The following is a 23,902-nucleotide window of genomic DNA, read 5'->3' on the forward strand; positions in this document are numbered from 1 at the left end:
GTTTGCGTATGTGCGATGTTATATTATACACAGGAAAACGATCTACACTTATCGAGGACTTTTGAAGTATCTGTGGCTGGATTTTCTGCTTGTTTCGTCATTCATTGGATATGCCTTGCCAGTGAAGTGGTTGTCATATCATTTTTGTTCCAGACGTATTTCTACACGTCTTTTCGTCCAAGGTAACGTGTTCGGGTGAATGAAATACCTGAATGCGGTGAAGCATGAATAGTGCTCTCGGCATTATATAGGGGGTGTGTAGCGATGAGCAGAACAATGGAAATCGACAACTAATATGGCGGTAGTCGGAGATAAAAGGGAAATAATGCGTATTTATGAATTCATGTCAGCTTTAATAGTTTAATTAAGGTTCCCCGTTTTCAAAGAAAGACCTTATAATTTTGTTTCTAATTAAGGTCTTCCGTCTTCCGTCTTCAGCGAAAGAGCTTACTGTTTTTCTTTTGTTTTTCATTTTTCATTCTTTATTAAGGTCGTCCATTTTTTAAAGGAAACCCCTTCTGTTTTAGCTTAGTTTCTTCCTATTATTATGCTGCAGAGACAAAATGACTAATTGAAGGATGGGACAATATCCTCCTTAACTTTACCAGCAATCTCTTGAATTATGACAAAACATTTCGTTAAAGTTACTGAAGACAGGAAAATATTAACCCCCGTTTTATTTTCGTCACGTTACCGTTTGTTGTTAGCAGGCAAATTTAAGACTGGGCTAATTGCTATATTTCACATTATTTTTCTATAAATACAACTTTGTCTGAGCGAATTCAAGACAGGGCAAAACAGCACACAGTGTCTCCGTTCCAAATGATGTCATATAGGAGTTATGATAATTTAGTGCGCGCAAATTCTCGAAAATGTCTCCCCGCTTTTTAGGAGATTAAACTAATAATGTTTGGATTTTTTTGTTGATGAGTCATTTATGGTTTTGAGATATTCACGTTTTTATGAATTTCAGAGGGTTTTCATAAACTGTGAAAGATTTAAGTTCAAAATTGCAGAGATGATGGACATTCATATTTGTCTAGCACAAAAATCGCCGAATACTGTATTACGGTATATGCTATCCCCGACACTGCAAAATGCACTGATATTTAGATTATGTTACGCAAGAGTTTTCATTTTATTTCTGAATTAGTTTTTGTTTGTTAATACTGATTTAAGATATTTTTTGATAATTACTTTCTTGGTATGTAATAAATTTATTTCATAAAATGTATTTATCAAGGTTGACATTTCTGAACCAGAATTAAGTCTGTCCATCATTATATTTTTTATTGCTATGGTAGAATTATTTAAACTAATTTTCTTAAATTTCTCATGCGGACTTCTGAAGTAGAGTTTAATATCTTGCTATATTGAAATCTTTTATCCATGTATTTTGCATACCCAATATGATTGAGGTGATGCATTGAGATTCAAAATGAGTAAAAAAAAATCATAATAATGTTATCAAAATTAGATAAGTAAAGTTTCTTATTCAAGCAGGAAAGTTTATTGTGTGACTGATTCAGTTTCAGACAATGAGCAAGACAAGGAGACCAATCTGAGTTTGATCAAATCTGAGGGTCTTTCACTGTCCCTTGCCTCCCTGTACTCAGGTATGCACTCGCACTCAATCCTCTCACTGCTTACGAGCCAGTCTAAAAAAAAAGGAAGATGGAATTTTTCTTCAAATTTTGATTGGTCAGACAGTGATTTATCTAATTATAAAGTTTAACATTTAAAGTTTATATAGGAGATAAAAAAATCTGCAAATATTTTCTTTGAGTTCTGAACTTATCTGAATCTCTTGCTAAAAGTAATAAGTAAACAAGATGAATTATAAAGTAAAGTTTTCTGGTAATCCATGTTGAACCAACATTTCTAGTATCACAATAGGTTTCTTTAAACAGGTTACTGACAGACCAGTCATATTCAGTTTGTTGACTGTTTTATTTAAGTAAGAAATTAAAGTTTAGGAAATGACAACAAATGCCAAAATACTGTCCTCACTTTCAAGAAACATGTTCAGTGCATAGCTTCTATAGCTGTTAATTTAACATGAACCCTTTGTTTTACGTTAATGTTAGTTTGAGCTAATATATTTATATATAACTAGTTTCTTAATTTGAGAGAGAGAGAGAGAGAGAGAGAGAGAGAGAGAGAGAGAGAGAGAGAGAGAGAGAGAGAGAGAGAGCAACTGTATTTTATGTAGAAATTAATGTTACATGGATCTTCTTAAAGATCCAGATTTACAGAAAGTGAAGCCAGATAGACAAAGGTACAGTATGAATATGTTTATATGATGTGTACAATTTTGAACAAGTAAAAGTTGGAATAGTTTTTAAGTCAATTTCAGCAGATATTTTAATCTAAGTATAGTTTGTCCGTTGTGTCTTATTCACCATCCTTATTTGTACAGCTCTATGGAGATATCTGACCAATCTGGCATGTCAGCAGAGTCGGTAGCCATTTTGTTGTTAAAGAAATTCTCGGAAAAGCAGCTTCCAAAGGCATCCGAGCTGGAGTGGCTGGTACCTATATCTGAGGCTCCACAGGAGGTGAGTGAGAGGAAGAGAATCAGGTTACTTTAAATATATTTTATAACGTGCATACAATATTTGGCGTAAATTGATTTTTTAACAAGTTAGCGTGGATTTGAATTAGCATATTTCTTGATTCACGTGTTCCTAAACATATATGCTTGGCATTTTGTGATAAACTTGATGTAGCAGAAGCTGCTTTCTACATAAAATGCCAAAAGGAATACACACTCAGACAAACGTTATAGGTTACAGTAAATCTAAAGGTTACCTGATGTAAACTTTTACACTTTATTTCGTTGCTTTTGTTTGACAGTTACTTCCCTTACCAAAGTCATATCCAGTATCTCCAGATGATATTGAAAATGAGATTGGAGGATTCACAAACTCGCTGTTTGGGGTGAGGACTAAAGTAGAAATATCACGTATATTACTGTTCGAAAAAAAATCAATGATGTCTAATTCTAGGTTTCATTTGAATTTTTTTCTCTCTAAAATGCTTTCAGACATTGAGATTGAGAGGGAACAATGAATGGGCTCCTCCCAGATCACAGATCATCTTTGACATCCATCCATATCAAAAGTAAATACCAGGACTAATGTCTTTGTGGTATACATGTACTATTTAGAGAAAGACTCTCACGGTTAACAATGTTCACAATCCAAGTTAAATATGAAATAACTTTTGGTAAAAAACAAACCCAATATGATCATAATTAATAAAGATTTTTAAATTCATGGCATCTCTTTTGATTATTTTAGTTCCAAATGAAATACTGACACTTGCTAGAATTAAAAAATTGTGCTTTTGTACCCGTGAATGTAAGGATCAGTGCATCATAATGATGAATTTCCTCAATTTCAGGAGAGCTGTTGTTATGGCAAAGCAAAATTTCCGGTGTGCTGGATGTGGAACCCGAGTTGAACCAGGTAAGCAAATAAGGAAAATCAGTTTTGAACCAGCCACATAATGCATAAAAAAAGGTTCAGTTAAGGAAAATTTAACTGGTTTTCAACCAGCCAAATATTGCAAAGACAGGTTAAAACTCATGGAAACTCTATAAGGGTCTTTAGACAACAAACTGCAGAGCTTTTATATTTCAGTGTCTACTGTAAACGTACAATTTAATCCTTTCCTGTTGAGCAGTATGTATTCTTCAGAAGAGAAGTTATAACATCTAGGACCATGAACTTATAATATCAATGACTATGAGCTGGGGCCAGAGTAAAGGCCTACCTGTGATAAATGCACCATACCTGATAAATCAGATTTATATTTCAATGTTATACATGTTCACTGAAACATTTGTTTTTTCTTGAATCAGAAAGGAAGAATGTTCTAACTGGTGAACTTATGACCTCTGACAAAGGGGCCCTGCATGGGTGAAATTATAATATCTATTCAATGTTCAGTTACAGAGCTCTTTCCGTTAATTATACAGTGTCATTTACCATACTTTCAGATACTTGTTTTATGATTTTCACATGTTATTCTATAATTCAAATGGATTTTGGAAAATATATGTAAATATGCTGTATGTTTATATATTTAACACACGTACAGTATACTTTTTCTTGTATTTCAGCCTATATTAAAAGATTCCGATACTGTGAATATCTAGGGAAATACTTTTGTCAGTGTTGTCATAGAAACGAAATCAACTACATTCCGGGGCATATAATCAGGAAGTGGGATTTTAAACAGTATCCAGTGTCCAATTTCTCTTGGAGATTACTTTCAAGGATTTTTAATGAACCTTATTTTAACCTAAGTACAATTAATCCATCACTGTTCAAACGAGTGAAGTTGTTGGAGACAGTCCATGCTTTTAGAGTGCAGCTCATGTATCTGTGTAAATTTCTCAGGATTTGTAAATATTCAGAAAGGTGAGTTGAAACCATTGGTTTACTTTTCATGTCTCTAATGCCTTTCATCATCTTTAATAACAAATGCATAGCTGGTGCTTCTCATCTAAATACATGTATGTAGATGATAAAAAATCTTCCCTATTGGCCTACTATAAAATTAACAAGACCACTTTAGCCTCTTGAACTTGACTTAGATTCATATAGACATAAGTGATAATTTGTATTTCCACATGCAGTTCACATCCCTAAATATGCTACATGTAAAGCATTTATTACATGTAAGTTAGGAAAATAGACATGATAAGGGTATAGGTTTGTTATGCACTGATGAAGATGGAGAGTGCATATGGAAAAATAATTTAGATGAGGTATGGGGAAAAATTATTGTTTGCCATATATTAACATGTGATTAATGCTGAAGCTCTTTACTTTTAAATCAGATTGGACTTAAAAATTGTCTTGTGAATTTTTCTTGCATCTGTTTGTTTTAAGATGGAAAGATTGCCATATAATCTTTTCTTCAGAAAGATAGATCTATGAGTCTTCATTATATTTTAATAATATATTGTTTGCTTGATTTAGCACAAGTACATATCGTGAATTTGTACTCTGAAAAACTGCATGTTTATTGGTCACAACTTTATAAGGTATGATACTGAAATATACAAATGATTATATAAATAGGGGTAACAGTTGAATTGACAACCCTGTGAAAACCATTGTCAACTGATGCGTTGAAGAGGGGTGTCAATTTCAACTGATGCCCTCCCAAACAGGCAATATTTCTTTTATTACATTGTATTCTGAATGTCTTAATTTTTTTGACTTTAGGAGTAAGTTGAATTCTACGGAGAACCGTACGCCCATAATTTACGCGCATGTACCGGTAACAATTTGTTTTATTATACTTTCATGTTACATGTAAATACTGAAACTGATTGGTTTAAACGCAGTTGGTAATCCATTTTGTTATACTTTCATGTTAAATACTGAAATCTGATTGGTTAAGACGCAGTTAATAATATTTACTATTACCCTCAGCGTAAGCAACGCACTTGGCAACGGATAACATTAAAAAATGTAACATGCGCGAAAATTATGCGCGTACGGTTCGCTGTAGAATTCACGTTATTCCTATATAAAAGCAGTAAAATTTTCTTAAAAATTTTAAAAAAGACATTCAGTATAACAAAATAAATAGTGCCTGTTTGGGAGGATAACAGTTGAAATTGACACCCCTCGAAAACCATTGTCAACCTCCGCTTCGCGTCGGTTGACAATGGTTTTCTCGGGGTGTCAATTTCAACTGTTACCCTCCCACACAGGCACTATTTATATACTATTACCCTCTGCATTAACAACACACTTGGCAACGGGTTACACAATGAATTGTTACATGCGCGTAAATTATGCACGTACGGTTCGCGGTAGAATTCACTTTATATCTATAAAAAAGCAGTAAAATTTTCTTAAAAATAAGACACTCAGTATAATAAAATAAATAGTGCCTGTTAGGGAGGGTAAATGTTAAAATTGACACCCCTCGAGAAAACCATTGTCAACCTCCGCTTCGTGTCGGTTGACAATGGTTTTCTCGAGGTGTCAATTTCAACAGTTACCCTCCCAAACAGGCACTATTTATAAAGTGTTTTTTATGCCAAGTGTATTGCGAACGCTGAGGCCAATAGAACAAATTATAGATTGCATCTAAACCAATCAGATTTCAGTATTTAACTTGAAAGTAAAATAATGATATTTATTTCCAGTCTGGTTGGTGATATAAATGCAGAGCCCTCACATTGGTATGAAGATGTGGACGTCTACTCCATTAGTGACCTTGTTGGTGTGAGTATTGATAGATTTGAAAATTGTTTAAACATGTATTAAAGGAAATCGTTTTTGTATGACATCTTATTTTTTTTCACAAATTCCAGTGACATACTGTACATTTCTAATTACTGGTAAACCGAGGAGTTAATGTTAGCAAAAAATCAAGAGAATCGTTGTCAGTGAATTCTCACTTTTATTTTTGACAGTTGTAAACTGTGTAAAATTACAACAAAAGTTTGTAACTCTGGCTGTTCAAAACAAAACTGCGGAAAAATGGAAATACACTCTTGCATAAAATTAGAAATGTACAGTACTTGAGCTATTATAATGTAAGTGCATCTATTGCTTATTATGTTTCAGAGACAACCTTAGATTTCAGTATTGAGTATATTAGTTTTGTATTTTGTGTAGATAAAGAACAGTTCTATAGTGACAAAGCTGAAGGATTTAGTGACAAAGTCCATAGATCACGTGGAGCAGTGTTCGGTAAGACAGCACAAATTTTCTCGGTCAGCCTGAGCAGTCCTATATAGAAGTCCTCTTTTATAAGTCCACTTTGCTTGATCCGCTTATTTCATCTATATTGTTCTTAGGAGGCAGTCTACGATAGAACCATGCAAAACCAAAATTTTATGATGAAGGGTGTTGATTAATTTTCACAGTTTTTCTGGATATTTCAAAAGTATTTGTAGTTCTATCAGGGCTGTGGCTACATTATGTTTACTATTTATTTGTAGTTTTGTTGTTTATTTGTAGTTCTGTCAGGGCTTTGGCTACATCTGTGAGCTGTGTGGAGATGAGAGTGATATCATCTACCCATTCCAGTTGCAGACTGTCGTTGTTTGCAAAGGTTTGTTAGTTTTTATATGAATTGAGATGGATTTTACTCATGTCATTACCAATTGCTTTGACTCGATTTATATTTTGTCTCAATTGTAAAAAAATTATCCAGTCATGTTAATGTTGACATTGCCTTATCCTTAGAAACACATGGCCATTCTTGCTCACTGATTATGAGCTTACTTCCTAAATTTTTTTCTCATTCTCATGAATACTCTATTCCATATTCTGATTGGCTCTTTCACATGGAGGAAGTCTTAACAAAGTTGCTTTTAAATAAAAAAAATGGCTGCGTATTTTCATAACATAATCTTTGTAACTACAGAGTGGCACATCTTATATAGTTGGAGAATATTCATAGAAATGAGAAATTTAAATGGGTTGGGGCATGGTCTATAAAATAATGTAAGACTGCCCTTAGGTTTCTGAAGGTGGCATTTTCTTAATTTGCTTCAATATCTGTCCAGGTTCCCATCTATACTGTCTTATTTAACTTGTGTCATAACTTTACACTGTCAAGTCAATTCAACATACTTATTCTTCCTTAAATCCATTCATTTCTTTCCAAATGAATGTTGAATGCTAGTAAATAACAACACATTGGAATTAACACACTTCAGTTATTTAATGTTAGACATAATAAATGTACAAATACATATTTGCATATAATAATGATGGGATTAAGATTATTTAACATAAATAAAAGATTTCATAAACTTCAAAATTGTGTAGCTGTCCAAAACTGAGGTGTGTTCAGCAGAGCGGGTGCTAGGGGCCACTTGCCAACATTGTTTGTATAGTCAGTAATATTTGATTAAGAAAAAGAGAGCTAATATTGAAAAAGTGTGAATGATTTTTACAAAATGAGCTGGCCCATGGTCACTTTTAAGAGATCAGCCTTGCGTTTACTATGATTAAATCCATGATATATACAAATAGATTCCCATTTACCAAATTAGTAATAAAGTTTTAAATGTGTATTTGTAATGCTCTTTTATTTTACTCATTTCAGATTGCACATCATGTTTCCATAAAGGGTGTTATGTAGAGGGAAAGTGTCCCAAATGTATCAGGATTGAAGCAAGGTAACTGAGTATGGTACAATTAACAAAAAAAGTTGTGTTATATTAATCTAAATCAAATCATACACTACACAAACGTGGGTCCTGGCTTAGAACTGTTGATTTTTCTAATACAACTAAAAAATAAGGTGTAAAAGTAGAAAGAATTTTTTATTTTACAAATTAATGTTGATTTCTGATCATAAACGTGTATCAAGGGCTTGGAAAAATGACCTTTTGGAGAATGAATACCGGTTTCGTTTTACCGTTAATATCCCGCACATATATTAATATGGTAATTTTATCTACCTTGTAAGTTTGCTTATTACAAAGAGTTTCCATCAAATTTTTATGATTTCTGATGTAATTTGACATTCGATCTTGAGAAGGTAAAAATCTTAAATCATAAGGTTGCAATCAAAATGGTTTGATGTTGTCAGCTGTTTAGCATATCTTTTTGATAAGCTTTTTTGATTTATGTACAGATAATAGAAACTTTGTTAAAGATTTAGCGCAAGTTTTTCCAGCAGTTCTGGTTTTAATTTTAGAAGGCAGAGACAATTGCTGGAAACGAAGATCTTTGATTCCTCAGAAGAAGAGAGCGGAAGTTAAGACTGCAACTAATAGTGAAATAGTGCAATTATTGTGATATTTTTCTTTGAATTTAATCTTTTAATTTTTTGTTGTTGAAATCCTGTATAAAGTTTATTTGTTTTTTTTTATAATATAAGTGAGTGAATTTATCCTTTTAACTATAAAATAAAACCATTGATTAATTAAATCAAATCAAACTGATCACTCAGTAATACAATTAAAAAATATGCTTTTTATTTTCATTTTGAAATGTATGTTTTTTTTATATATCATTATGGAACATTAACAGCTGTTTATTATTATTGGCTAGCTTTATATTTAAGGCAGGTTAGAGTAATATGATTTATATACCACGTACCAGTTTTCATTTCTGCAGACATTGTGTATTGTTGGTTTACTTAATGAAATCAACATACTGCAATATTGTTTAAAATCAATTTTGAAATAAATTATTTAATTTACAATTGTTTTAATTTTCTATCGTTTGAATTTATATCAAATACTAATATCAGTTTATAGTTAAGCAGCAGATTTCTAGCTCTCTGGGAAAACCTTTTGGACCTGAGTAAGTGATATTGTAGATAATAGTGATACTGTGGATACTATTTGTTTGATACTGTATATTCATGTACTAGATATGTGATACTGTAAAAGTGGTTACGCTGGAAGTAAGGTACGCTTTTTTTTGAACAGTTGAACAGTTTATTTTATCTCTTTGGTTGTAATTTACAACATAGAGAATATGACAAACATATACACAATATATACTTCATGCGTAAGTAGAGAAAAAAAGTAAACAATTATAGTTGTTCTCTACAAAATATATATGTAGCATTAATGTACAATTTTTATTATGTAGATTAATAACCAAGCCTTCTAGTTAACAATACTTATAAATTTACATAACTTGCTTAATAAGCTTACATTGTTTGAGGAAAAAAGCTTGGTAAATTTAACAATATATTGTCTAAAAAGATAAATATTTGGTATATACTTTTCTCTTTCGTTTTTCAATACAGTGCAACACAAAATATAGTGAAAATCATCTCCATTGTCTCTGTTTAAAAAATTACATAACCTGTTACTTCTTTCTATGTCATTCCATCTCTCAGTTTCAATAGGTAATTTATGGTTTGAAGTTCGAAATCTAGCTAAAACTTGTTTCATATAATTACTTAAATTAGAATTAACATACGGTTGGCATCTAAAGTCTAAATTAGTAAACAACTTAATATATATAACACCTTTTGAAGAATTATTGCAGATTGATTCCCAGTTTTGTTGAAACTGATCTGTTAGTTTTTGTTTTAAGCTTTTGATTAGCCAATCATGATTAACTACTTGGTTATTCATCCAATTATTACTGTACCCACTGTCATCTAAAATTGATTTCAAGTTTTTAGCCATTTGGATTCTTTACCATTCACATATTTAGCATAAAGTAAATATACATTATGTAACAATATTTTGACTGTTTTCCATGAATAATTGTTAACCAATATGCAATAATTCTTGTCTTGTTGTGTACAATTAATGGTACTTTAATGGTATATTCAAGGCAGGTTAGAGTAATATGATTTATATACAACATACCAGTTTTCATTTCTGCAGACATTGTGTGTTGTTGGTTAATGAAATCAACATACTGCAATATTATTCAAAATCAAGTGTTGAAATAAATTATTCAATTTACTATCGTTTTAATTTTTTATCGTTTTGAATTTATATCAAAAACTAATATCAGTTTATAGTTAGGCAGCAGATTTCTAGCTCTCCGGGAAAACCTTTTGGACCTGATTAAGTGATATTGTCGATAATAGTGATACTGTGGATACTAGTTGTTTGATACTGTATATTCATGTACTAGATTTGTGATACTATAAAAGTGGTTATTTACGCTGGAAGTAAGGTACGCTTATTTTGAGTCAAACAACGCGTGTGGGTGTTAAGGTTTCTCCACCCTCGATGTTTTTATGGTTTAATCTGTGTAATTTTTGTTTAAATTTGATGATTAATATGCAAACAATCAAATTAAAGTTAAATATTGGTATGTGGCAAATATTTTGTTCCTGCTGTAGGAGCTAACACAAGTACACTATCAGGACAGTTATAGCAATGACTGCTCTCTTATCAAACATCACATTTATTTTAACTAATTTCGATATAATAAAGCAATTTTTAAAAGAAATTAATCGCAATCCTTTATTTTAAGTATTTTAACATTTTAAGGCCATTTAAAATTGCCAGTATGAAAGCTATCACATTTACAGTGCATTTTGATACGATTTTTCAACCATGAATAAGTACAGTTTAGCAACATAAAACGTCTATAACTTTTGAAATAATGGTTCAAACTCACTGAAAATTGGTACATTTGTAATTCATTATATATCCTATCGAAATCTGCAAAGAAATGTTTACCTTGCCTGGTAAAAAATTATGAATTGTGGTCTCTGTCAAGTTTGCCTATATACGGTTTTATCAGTTTTTCATTGAATTCAGCGATTTCAACTCAAACTACTCTCTATGAATTGTTAAACATTGGTGTCATTTCACTTTACATAGCTTAAAATATGTTAAACACAAGTATAAATAAAGAAATATTGGCAAAACTATGCACCACATAACACTATTATTATAACCGATAACGATAAAATATTCCGGATTGCTCACAATGACGTCACACGACAATCGAAAGACCTTAAGTACGCGGATGTGTGATTTACCATTCTGAAGTTATTTTGGTAGCAAGGGACAGTTTCGAATAAAGTACAATATTTTTGTAAAATTGAGAGTTGCTGTACTTGAAGGCTTATGAGTGTTGCTAAAATTAATGAAATGATTTTTAATGATTATCATTAGTTAGAGGGGTGTCTCTTGTTGAAATTGATATGCAATATGTAGGCCCCTTATGTTAGGTACATGAGAATCAGAAGTAAAATGCGAAACATGCGGCTATGACTGTTGTGCTGACTTTACACAGTGAAATTGCAAGTTACAGACGGGAGGTAAAATAACACGAAAAGTAGGTGGATGGGACATTGAAAACTATACACCGGTAAGTTTGTGATAGTGCAACATGCACGCGGTACGGAAGGTCAACCCTCTGCAGGGAATTAGCTGGGGGAGGTCTAAAAAGCTGAAAAATCATGAAAAATTAGCAAAATATGAAAGGGTCAAAATCTCATAAAAACCAGTATGTAGAGAACATACAGGTTTTGATTAGTAATTTTCTTCAGAAATTGGTGATTGGCCTTATAAAGAGTGAATTAAAGGTATTTGTGCTGAATGGGAACTGAGGAAATTCTAGTTACAGAGTTCCGAAGACATGCATCCCTTGGCTACAATGAATTGTATAAAAAAACTGTCCCCTGCCACCTTTACTATACGCGGGGATTTTTTAAGCGGTTTTAGCTTACCGTGTAACTTGCCCCACGCGTAAATCACCACCTTTACAGTACTGTAAATGTAGATACTAGTACTTTGGCTCTGTAGTTATTAGAAGTCAAGTCGTGGGTGTTTTTCTACATGGTCCTGGATCTGCGCTAGAGTACTACATGTACTTGAATGTACTATATCCAGTTAATTTGATGGGAAATATTATTTTTTCTTATTTACAACAAATATTCATGATCTACAATCAAAAAATGTGTTTATACAAAAATCAGACTTTGTTTTTTAAATCAATAATTATGACTTATTTCAAACAAAGCACAAAATTTGAAAATATTATGGATATGGATCCTGAAACCGGAAAACATCTTTTACTTGCGACAAATTGCGGGCTGTGCATCAGTAGCTGAAACTGAGATATTCAATAAATATACTTTTCTTTTCTCTCTTATTTACATGTATAAAATTAAGATATTACTGCGTAAATTTTCGATCATTTTTTTTATTTGTAATTTTAAATTTTTGAAATTTTAAAAATTCACTTTTTCATATTTCTCTATATTAAAATATCTTACTAAACTCCGTAGAAAGAAGCAATTTGATTGGTCCAGACTTTGGTCCACATATGCTGCACCACCCAGCGCACAGGAAGGATATCTGAGAACCGTCAGCTGATCTGATGAAGTCTTTCATTTCAGCCTGATGTTGCGCAAGTAAACCAAACGTTATCTGAAATCGATATTAATTTACTATACATCAATTATTTCATACTTTCTAACGCCCCAGGCAAGTATTTGTATTACTTTGTTCCTTTTTAATTATTTTGACCATACCAATAATTAAATTTAAAGAATACTGTAACATGGCATTAAAAAAATACTCGATCGAACTTTATTTAAGGACTTTATAATAAAGTAAAGGTACACTACGATATAAAAATCACAACAATAATACCTAGTGCATTACCCAATCGCAAAAACATCTCCTAAAAGAGATCCCACAATTGAATAAAATTCGTTTTTTGTGGAAGATTATTCCATTTGTTATGTGGTCTAGTTTGGCTAAATTCTAATGCTGAGGAACTGTCTCACTCTCGTGTTTATCTCGTCCCATACATACAGGCCATGGCTATGTTTCAAAAGTTTGTCTTGCAGTTGCACGTGCCGTTCGGTGTATTTCAAAGAGCTTAGTTACCCTAATGTAGCGGTCATGTTAACGTGTCGTTACATGGCGTTTTGACCTTCATGGTAGTGAAAGCCTTCTGTCTACTTCAAGTTAACGTCAGACAAATCTAATGTTAGTTGGTACTAACACTTTTATTTTACAACGTGTAGATTTCAATTTATAGTCTTGTCTCTCTCTAATCTAATCTCTGATTTAATCTTGAACTTCATCGCAATCTCCTTCTCTCTCACTTTACAGAGGGATATATACTTTCATACTCTTGATCAATAGATCTGATTGGCTCTGCCCACCTGTACTGATCATGAGTGAACATATATTTACATTCCAGAATTATGTTTTGTTTCCAAATACAGCAACAAGACTGTCAGAACTGTCAATCAAAGAGTATTGGGGTGCAGGTTTTGAGTGTCCTGCATGACGATGATGCATCGCTTTCGTACAATATTAAAAGGTCATAGCTAGAGACATTCATTCATACATGACTTATAGGTTGCAAAGGTTAATTAAGCAGAACATGAATTGCATGACTAACTTGCAGTATCAGGGATATCGATGCAGGCACAAAATCGCCAAATATGACAATTTGTTGATAACTTGTTTATATATTTTCAATTTGGATTTTACAGTGCCTGCATTCCGTACCTGGTTACATTTAGGACTACTGCGCAGGGCTACAAGAGTCACATAGTTCATTTTATTAGTCATCATTACAACAATTAATTGAGCAGTACATTAGTTTCAAGACAAGGTATATATAAGTATCATAATGACTAATTTGTCATACTAACAATTTAAGGTCTAAGCATGGCTATCTGGTTACAGTAAGTCTTTAATACTTCCGGTTGCATTAAAGTTCCCGGCCAGCCTTAGAATGATTTTGGGTTGTCTTTAAGACCTCTAAGTGATCTCTGATGAATATTTTGAATTTAGAATACTGTTTTATTGTTTAGCACATCATTCTAAATGTTTTAAGTTAATAAAGCAAACATATTGTGAAAGAAAAAAATACCTATCGTGAATCGCGCTCTGATTAGACCACGCCAACTGATCTTGAAGGTTTTTGGACAGACAGACATAAGACAGAATTTACTCAATTGATTGTATGTTTTTCTTTATGAGCAGTTAAAGACAGAAACCTATCGTATCGTGTCATTTTGAAAAATTTCCCCGAAAAACATTTCGAACACTCGCTCCACGCTTTTTAACAAATACGGTCATGTTCGGGAATTACTTACTCTATTACTATTTTTTGACATGAACTGTTGAGCATTTTAAACAGTAGACTATTGTGGCATCGGCAATAAAACTGATGTTAAACTTCTTTAGATTGTAGAATATTAAAAGTAGGGCGTCAGAAACGTTGACCAGTATAGGATTACATAATATTTATTATTCCTGAATAAATAGTGAAGCGATTAATTAAAATTTAACTAATTAGTGTATAGTTTGAAATTCAAGATAGTCGCTGATGATGATTCAATGAAATATAAGCATATTAAAATAAACCTCGATCTTACGCTAGGGTCAACAATCAGTCCAGTTCCTCTAGTGTCAATGACCGCATGTCCAAAATGAGGACATGGATTAAGATAGTAGGGTCCGTTACAATCCCAAGACTCTCCGTACTTAGTTGTGGGTGATCCTATCACGGAAGTGAACGTGTAGTCTGTTCCATTAACCACCATGTCCTGTAAAACAACAAATAAACTGCATTTGTGTTTTTGACACAGTTATACCAACAGTTATTGAACAAGTAACACAATATTAATCTACAATTAATTTAGCAAATTTCCACACTTTACTGAAATATGTATAGTGTAATGTATTAAAGGGACCTGGACACGATTTCAAATGAAAATTTTATTTTTGATTTCTATGTATAAAATAGTTTACTTCTGTATTTTGAATGACTCACCAAAATTTGAATGTTAGAAGTCATGTTACGAGCAAGATACAGAGGAAAGAAGTTGTTGTTATGTAAACAAAGCTCGAGTCTTATAAGTTTGTTTACAAATACTGTAAAGTAAAGAAATTGCCATTTCTCTATCAAAATAACTTGTGGAAACAAGATAGACTGATTCAGTGGGTTCATAAATAATTTCATTACAACAAACAGCAATATTAGATTGAAACTTATACCAATACAACGAATATGTGAACATTAACGGGACTCGAGCTTTGTTTACAAAACAAAGAATTCTAACCTCTTTAACTCGCTTGTAACTCGATACTTGACTTTTAAATTTTGTCAAAGCATTGAAAACATCCATATTAACAATTCTAGACATAAAAATTGAAAAAATAAATTTTGAAAATTTTGAGCTCAAATCGTGTCCAAGTCCCTTTAAACTGTTATTAGTAAGGAAGCTTGAGATAACCAGTTTTTCCAGCCGCTCATGACAGAATGCAAGATTAAGTAGATTTTACAATAACGACTAATGCGTTTATTTTTTATTTTACATTGATATATTTATGCAACAATTTATGCAACATATTGTACTTAAAAAACGCGCGCGCAAGTGTGTATTTTTGGTTATTTCGTGCAAAAGAAAAACATAAAATTCATTCAATATAACAAACTGGTACCAAGTTTCCCTTTGTTTCAAATTCAATTTAGAAGCATTTTCTTTTAAAGAAAATTAGACAATTTGAATGCAAATTTCTCCATTTTCTTTTTCATTTTTAATGTCTAGAATAGTCAATATGGCTGTTTTTAATACCTTGTCAAAATCTGAAAGTCAGAAACCGAGTTACAAGCGAGCTACAGAGGTTGGAATTCTTTGTTTTTTAATTAAACAAAGCTCAGGTCTTTTTATTTTGTACATATGTGCTATAATGGTATAAGTTTCAATCTAATGTTGCTTTTTGTTGTTGATAAAATTATTTATGAACAAATTAAACCAGTTTATCTTGTTTGCCACAATATTTTGTCAGATACATACGTTCGATGCACGTGTCTATATTATTATTCTATATGTGAACTAATCGTTATCTATCTAAAACACCAAACAAGAAAATATCGGAATGAATATCTGCAATAACGTTTTCTAAAATACTTAAAGCCTCATGATTAATGTATTTGCAATTAAAAAATATACTGTGGTTTCATCAATATTCGTTGAATACTAATTTTGTGGATTTCGTTATTAAGTTGATCCACGAAATTAAGTGTTCATTGAAGTGCAATTTTTATTAACATCTTGTATTGATAGGGTCATTGGCCACGAATTTACGTATTCTGGAAACTGTGATTTTCACTTTATCGACGAAAATTGATACCCCTTGAATATTAATGAAACCACAGTATAGAGTATTGATAAAAAAAGTTCGAAAACCTCTATTTGTATTTTAATTTTGGTAAACTCCACTTGTTTTAAAGGAGGATTCAGACTGGATTGGCATGTTCGATCAGAAACTATCCAGTTTGAGCCATCGTGTTGAACAAAGCTGTTCGTGTATTTTAAGGTGATGAAATGTGAAGGTTCATTTGCCATGTCGTGACAAAAGATATTGGTTCGCCTCCCATTGGCTGCCATTGGATAAATCCAATATTCTCCATCTGTCGTTATGTTAGCGTATATAATGATGTCCAAGCAGGATGCTGGCACTGAAAAATATTCAAATAATATTTAAGATAAAATAAATATGTTTAACATCAGCATTCCTTGCATTAGTTTCAATATTTACTTTTGCAAAAATGTTTCCTTCTATGAACCTATGGAATAGCGAAAACGTTAAATGCTACATGTATGTGAACTTTTTCATGACAGCACAATGATTACTGCACGCGCTTATCGTTTGACGGTTGCATTATTTCATACTAATAATAACATTATTGCTATTTTATATCTTAAATATTTACATTAATTCTGAACGTTTTGCTTTTCTCAGACTTAAATATAAGAAATAAGTAAAAAATGCAAACACGAGTAGATAAAAACACACGGTCTGTAAGTATGTTAATTAAAAACTGTAATTTTGAATTTGAGAGAAAATTCATTGATTGAAATACTTTTTGGGGGATTTTTGCAACATATATTTCTATATTTCAAAATCGTTGAAAAATATTGTGATTTGCAAATACATTTCCTTATATGAACCTATAGAATAGCAAAAACGTTGAATTATGTGTGAACTTTTTCTTGACATCGCAATGATTACCGCACGTGTATATCAGAGAGTGTTAATGAGCCTGACTGGAATAAATACAGGGTCTTCGGCTCAATGGATGAATACAGGAAACTATTCACCCCCGTTTTATTTTCGTCCCTTTTGCCCTTGTTGTTGCAGAGACAAAATGACCCATTAAATGATGAGAAATTATTTCAGTCAACATATCTTGAACTTTCCCAGCAATCACCTTTTTGTTAAGTGTTTAATGAGCCTGATTGCGGTGTTTCCGCCAGAAGGGTGTCAGTGAGGAATTATGATAAAAATCAAAGTACTGAAAGTACTGTTAGACGGTGGCGCCGTTTGAAAGTGGCATATTACATGTATGATAATTATTGTTGTCGAAAATCCAAAGCCAGTATCTCATTCATGTACTAATACTTAACGCTTACTCGCACAACTGGTCATGAGTTTCCTACATGGATAATTCTGTGGAAATCGTAGTTGTGATCACAATCCACAATTTACAAATGTTGTGTCTCTTTATCGTCATCTTTGGGGAAAACCCATAGATTTATCACAGTAGCCTTTGTTGTATAGACGTTTGTATCTACATGTTTGTATCTATATAAGTTGACATTAAAACTCCGTTTTCGGTAATACATGTACTACATGTATGTATTTTGTATGTATATTGAATGAATAAATCAAATCCAAAGCGATTTCATCACAGTACGCCCAAATATTTGATTGTATAAAAAGGGGATTTTTGGTTTTTTCCCTTTTGACCTTTGGGTTGACCCCGTAAAGGGGAACAACTTTTGAAAAGTGTGGATTGGATATAATAATATCAGGTTTTTAATAATTATTTGGTAGACATGTAGAATGTTTATTGTCCCTCTCGACAGCACTTTCCGTCAATTTCTTCACGGGGAAAAAGTTGCAGTCTTGTGGACCATCACACTTGCTTTTGTCCTCATAGTCAGTGAATACATTTAGGTGTAAAGAAAACGGAATAGTTTACAAGAACATGTTTCATAAAACTGGTATTGCTTTTGGAATGCACGTCATCATGAAACAGAAGAGTTAATCAATATTTTATCTTCGACTTTAGTGGATTATTTCTATTTGCTCACAGTGAAAATGAATAAAAATTTGAAGAAAAAAAAATAGCATACAATATACAGTCGCGGCAGTTTCATTAATCATTAATTGTATTTAGCTATAGATTCATTCAAATCATTTGAATGGATTTGGGAAAGTCACATGTATATTTTATCGCTTCTCAGTACACTTTAACACGCATAATTTACTTGCTACATTAAACTCTTCTAGTAAACTTACAAATATTGATTAATTATTCAAAATTAGTTTTCAAACAAACCAAACAAACAAAATCCAAGTTGAAAAAGCTCAAAATAGAGTTGTACTCGCGAGATAAAAATTATTTGAGAACAAAAGGGGCGATAGTTACGTACATTTGTAATAATGTTATCTGTTAGTGAAAAAATCCCCCCAAAACCAAAGAAAAGGTTCTCTAATAGCATAGACGTCGACGGGCGCATATGGATTAAAGTCACAGATTGTACTTCGCTCATCAAATTGCGTTATTCAGTTTATTGTGAACAAAATTCGTCAGAAACTGTTTAGTAAACAAGATTATTATATCTTACATGACCGTTCACAATGTACCATATATGTATATGGACTATTGCATGAGTTGAACCGATTGTTTTTTCTCACAAAAAAGCTAGCGTTTGCTGCAAATTATTTAGAGATACACGAGCTGACACGCCGTGAAATCCATAAGACGTTTTACAGCATATGTCATCAATCCCTTATTTGCTTACAAAAAATCTGAACTGAAAATCTTTGAAACATCGTAAAACGTGGTTTGTATATATATGTAAAATTGTAAAATGGCGACTCGATTTGCACGTGAATTTTACAATCCGAGGTCAATCGATTAGCGTGTTTGAGAAAATGTCAGCAGCAAGTAAAGCGTCAAATTCAGTAGTAAATATTGTCTGATGAATATTGAGGTTCCTGTAATAAAATTAATGTTCCTACAGACTGCGTGGGTTACAAAATAAGGTTCATGTAAATCACAGGTCAGTCCAAAATTAAACACATTTGTATCGTAAATTTCAAGTTTTTTGTATGTTTGAAAACACATGCACACTTGTAGAAGAAAGTGTGCCATTGATCGGTTGAAGTTCAATAAAATGTAATTTATGTAATATTCATTGTCAGTATCTGTTGTGAATTCTTTGGAATAAGCTACAACAAGATAAATAGTCTGCCTCAACTAAAATTATTTCGTTGAAAAATTGCTAAAATATGAAATGGCAAACCTGTGTAAATAGTGTGTTTCTGACAACTGTTTACATCATAAAAAAACAAGAAGCGATTATTGTGAGATCTCTTAGCAAATTATCGCAGTGATATAGTTTATGCAGCCCTGATACAGAGTTTAACGTCACAACTGGCAGTTGGTGCATAAATTACCGATAACGCGTAAGCAGACAGGGTAACGGCCAATTTAAATAAAACACAATTTCATAAATTATTTAAATATATGTACAAACTAATTAGCTGCTATAATGCTTAAAATATCTGATAAGATTAAAATTAGTTCTCATACTGAAATCGACACATAGATAAAACATTGTCTGTAACACTGCATACCTAACAAAGTTATTGTTCCTTATCCGCTAGGATCCCCGTGAGAAATACTCTTCCGGTCAGGACGGTAGCAATAGACCGGGGCTATTTATAGCCACCGTCTAAAAATTGTCTTAAGGTTTTATGATAAATAAAAAAAAATTGTAAGTCCCTGCTAAATCATAAATGACATATGTAAGCACCGGTCTGCTTACAATGGAACCCTTTTAAGATTTGTTTGGATAGTTTTACTCTTGAATGTTGTACAAAATGTCTGCATTTGATTTCGATAGTATCAAACGGGCCAGCAGTATGATGTATATGTTTACATCTTTAGAGAAGGAGATGGCACAATATTTTAAGAAAATCGTTGGAAAAAACCACCCGTTAAGGATTGTATCAATATCCATAATTTGAGAAATAAAAAATCATTTCTTATCAATTAACTTTAAAGTATATATGTATGTGTTCTGATCTTTCCAAATGCTAGAAAGTGTGTTTAGTTAGAAGTTTATCCCATATCGTAAAATACAAAATGTCATATCAACATTGTTTCACTAACCTCCTTCAGACTTAACATTAGGAAGAACAAATAAGCTAAAGGTTATATATGAATAACTTATCGATAACCATTTGTTCTTTCGATTGAATCGTGCACATAAAAATTGAATTGTTGCAACGTTGTTAAAAGGGATTTCCTTTTTAAATTGAAGCAATAAAAACTGTCAATCAATATCATTTTTAGAAAAATGTACAATTGAAAATTAATTATGCAAACCTCGCTTGGGCCCTAACAATTCGTCATTTGAATATTTTAGACTACATGTTACAAAATCGATTCGTAGTGTTATCACAGAAAAAGACACTAGAAAATGCAAAATATTGTTGTAATATCATCAATAGCTCTCTGTGCTTATGTGGTAAATCTAAAGATACTTATCACTATTTTATTCACATGTGTAACATGTAAGTAGGCAGATATTGGAGTTAATTTGTTTAACGAAATATTTCAAATTATAAATTGAAACTTTGTAACACCAATATTTTTTTCTGGGTTGACAGTGGATTATGTAAGAGTGATACCAATTATATCATTTATTTTCATTTGTTCATTGCTTCATTAAAAATAACGAAAGATTTACATGATCTCAAATTATATGTACATCTGTAAAATCACAACTGTTTACTATGCTAAATGTGATTCAGTTTGCCTTGTTATAATTTTATTGATCTTTATGTGTTGTGTAATTAATATTTATTTCATTGACTTCTATATGTTATGTAGTCAATAACTATATTGTATCATGATTTTATTTGATTAAGGAGAGGAAGATCTAAGTTCCAGAACTTGTGCCCAATCTCAACTGTAAAACCACACAATAAAAATATGATCAAATCAAATAAGATATATATCAATATCAAATGCATACATTTTTTCAGCATTATCAAACCTCGTTTTCTTCGTTCAAGAACAATGACACCTCGGTATTGTCTCGGCAAGTCACGCATTGTAAAAATCGGAAGCAAATCAAACTTGCTAATTGCTATTTTTAGTGTTTATGTTTTGTTGTTCAAGGCATGGTGATATGATTTAAAAGTTGACTAACTTTTATTCTTGTCTCCCAGTTTTCAGCGGTATTTGCGCAAAAATCACTAATATGATTTAAAAAATCGTAAAATTGTTTAATCAATTTCTGTCGTTTTTATATAAGATCAATAGGATGTGTCATTAGATCGGATTATACAGCAAAACCTTTTGTTGCAATCACCTTAATGATGGGCGATTTTTATAGCTTGATCAACTGAGATAAAAAGTAAATTAGTTGTACTAGCATCTCAAATAAAAGGATTTGATAACTTAATTTTATAACTAATTCAACTTACCAAACTGTGTACTTTTCCCACTTATGATATAGTAATTCTCCACGTTTCCACTTTCGTCACCATCGTATATTACGTTGAAAAGGTTGCAAAATTTTGTCGTTTCGTTGAACAGTAATGATACACATTGTGGTTCCTGAAGGCAGATAAAACTGCATTTGAATATCCCAAATATAGGACCTGACCAAATCGACAAGGAAGGTTCAACAAGATCTAGCCTTGTTCTAGTTTTTGTAAGGTAAACCTCATCTGGAAAAGCAAGTGAAAAATACTGAAAATTGCAAAGACATATTTGTTTAAAATTTTACATACGTATAAATGAAAGCTGATACATTATTTCTTTTGATAACTAAACAATTCATTTTTGTAATACTACAGATAAATAACATACCCAGTTTTCCAAATGATTCTCGTAACAAAATTAAGAGCAATGCCGGGATTTTTCCTGTCGGTGTCATCACTCTTCAATGGGACGAATGCAACTTGAGTTCCATTTTTTGAGAAGACACTTATCAATGATCTTTTGCACTTCTCCAAGAGACCCCGTAGATTTCAGATCTTAAAGCTGACATGAATTCATAAAAGCATTTGGTCGCCTTTTTAGTTTTGATCGCTCCTCTACTGTCACTGGGGTATATATACCGGTTGATAAAGTTACGGTCGGTTGCTTTTTGATCGAGGCATTCAGGTTGCACGGACTTCTGAATGCATGAACTACACAATGTAGTAAAATGTTTGTAATAAATAATAAAGGAATCAACAATCAATAAAATACAAAATATATTTATTCTTTGAAAGATTTTCCAAGGTATCCGTAATATTTTGCACATAGAGTGCTGCCTTACTTCGCATGCACATCGAACACGTGTGTCGTTCATACAGAATGCATAACGTCTGCATCATTTTTAAAACCCCAGCGGCAGTACATCCAACACTGTAGCTTAATGATAGTCAATCCAAGAAAGTAACAACGTAAAATCGTTTCCATTCGTTCCTACAAACACGCTCCGTTTCTAAAAATCCATGCGATCATTGACATTGCTCGATCTGCCACAGTGTGTAGTTTGCGTATGTGCGATGTTATATTATACACAGGAAAACGATCTACACTTATCGAGGACTTTTGAAGTATCTGTGGCTGGATTTCAGTCTGCTTGTTTCGTCATTCATTGGATATGCCTTGCCAGTGAAGTGGTTGTCATATCATTTTTGTTCCAGACGTATTTCTACACGTCTTTTCGTCCAAAGTAACGTGTTCGGGTGAATGAAATACCTGAATGCGGTGAAGCATGAATAGTGCTCTCGGCATTATATAGGGGGTGTGTAGCGATGAGCAGAACAATGGAAATCGACAACTAATATGGCGGTAGTCGGAGATAAAAGAGAAATAATGCGTATTTATGAATTCATGTCAGCTTTAATAGTTTAATTAAGGTTCCCCGTTTTCAAAGAAAGACCTTATAATTTTGTTTCTAATTAAGGTCTTCCGTCTTCCGTCTTCAGCGAAAGAGCTTACTGTTTTTCTTTTGTTTTTCATTTTTCATTCTTTATTAAGGTCGTCCATTTTTTAAAGGAAACCCCTTCTGTTTTAGCTTAGTTTCTTCCTATTATTATGCTGCAGAGACAAAATGACTAGTTGAAGGATGGGACAATATCCTCCTTAACTTTACCAGCAATCTCTTGAATTATGACAAAACATTTCGTTAAAGTGACTGAAGACAGGAAAATATTAACCCCCGTTTTATTTTCGTCACGTTACCGTTTGTTGTTAGCAGGCAAATTTAAGACTGGGCTAATTGCTATATTTCACATTATTTTTCTATAAATACAACTTTGTCTGAGCGAATTCAAGACAGGGCAAAACAGCACACAGTGTCTCCGTTCCAAATGATGTCATATAGGAGTTATGATAATTTAGTGCACGCAAATTCTCGA

At 32.4% G+C, this 23,902-nt stretch overlaps 2 protein-coding genes across 2 annotated transcripts; one reads left to right on the plus strand and one right to left on the minus strand.

Annotated features, from left to right (window-relative positions):
* The first annotated feature begins 2,163 nt into the window (after positions 1-2,163).
* Positions 2,164-9,198, plus strand: LOC128180447 (run domain Beclin-1-interacting and cysteine-rich domain-containing protein-like). The gene is made up of 11 exons (XM_052848571.1): positions 2,164-2,278; positions 2,420-2,558; positions 2,857-2,940; positions 3,047-3,123; positions 3,406-3,470; positions 4,127-4,427; positions 6,176-6,254; positions 6,651-6,725; positions 6,996-7,089; positions 8,092-8,164; positions 8,689-9,198. The coding sequence occupies exons 1-11, from the start codon at positions 2,226-2,228 to the stop codon at positions 8,750-8,752; spliced, it is 1,104 nt and encodes a 367-aa protein (XP_052704531.1). The 5' UTR covers positions 2,164-2,225; the 3' UTR covers positions 8,753-9,198.
* A 2,767-nt stretch (positions 9,199-11,965) lies between these two features.
* Positions 11,966-22,962, minus strand: LOC128180453 (A disintegrin and metalloproteinase with thrombospondin motifs 9-like). Its single transcript, XM_052848579.1, has 6 exons — positions 22,359-22,962; positions 21,971-22,216; positions 16,648-16,919; positions 14,830-15,000; positions 12,703-12,856; positions 11,966-12,539 (listed from the first exon to the last, which is right to left on the minus strand). Exons 1-6 carry the CDS (start codon positions 22,423-22,425, stop codon positions 12,499-12,501), a joined length of 951 nt encoding a protein of 316 aa, XP_052704539.1. The 5' UTR covers positions 22,426-22,962; the 3' UTR covers positions 11,966-12,498.
* Positions 22,963-23,902: the final 940 nt, after the last annotated feature.

The sequence above is a fragment of the Crassostrea angulata genome, chromosome 4 (genome assembly GCF_025612915.1).
Source record: "Crassostrea angulata isolate pt1a10 chromosome 4, ASM2561291v2, whole genome shotgun sequence".
Lineage (NCBI taxonomy): Eukaryota > Metazoa > Mollusca > Bivalvia > Ostreida > Ostreidae > Magallana > Magallana angulata.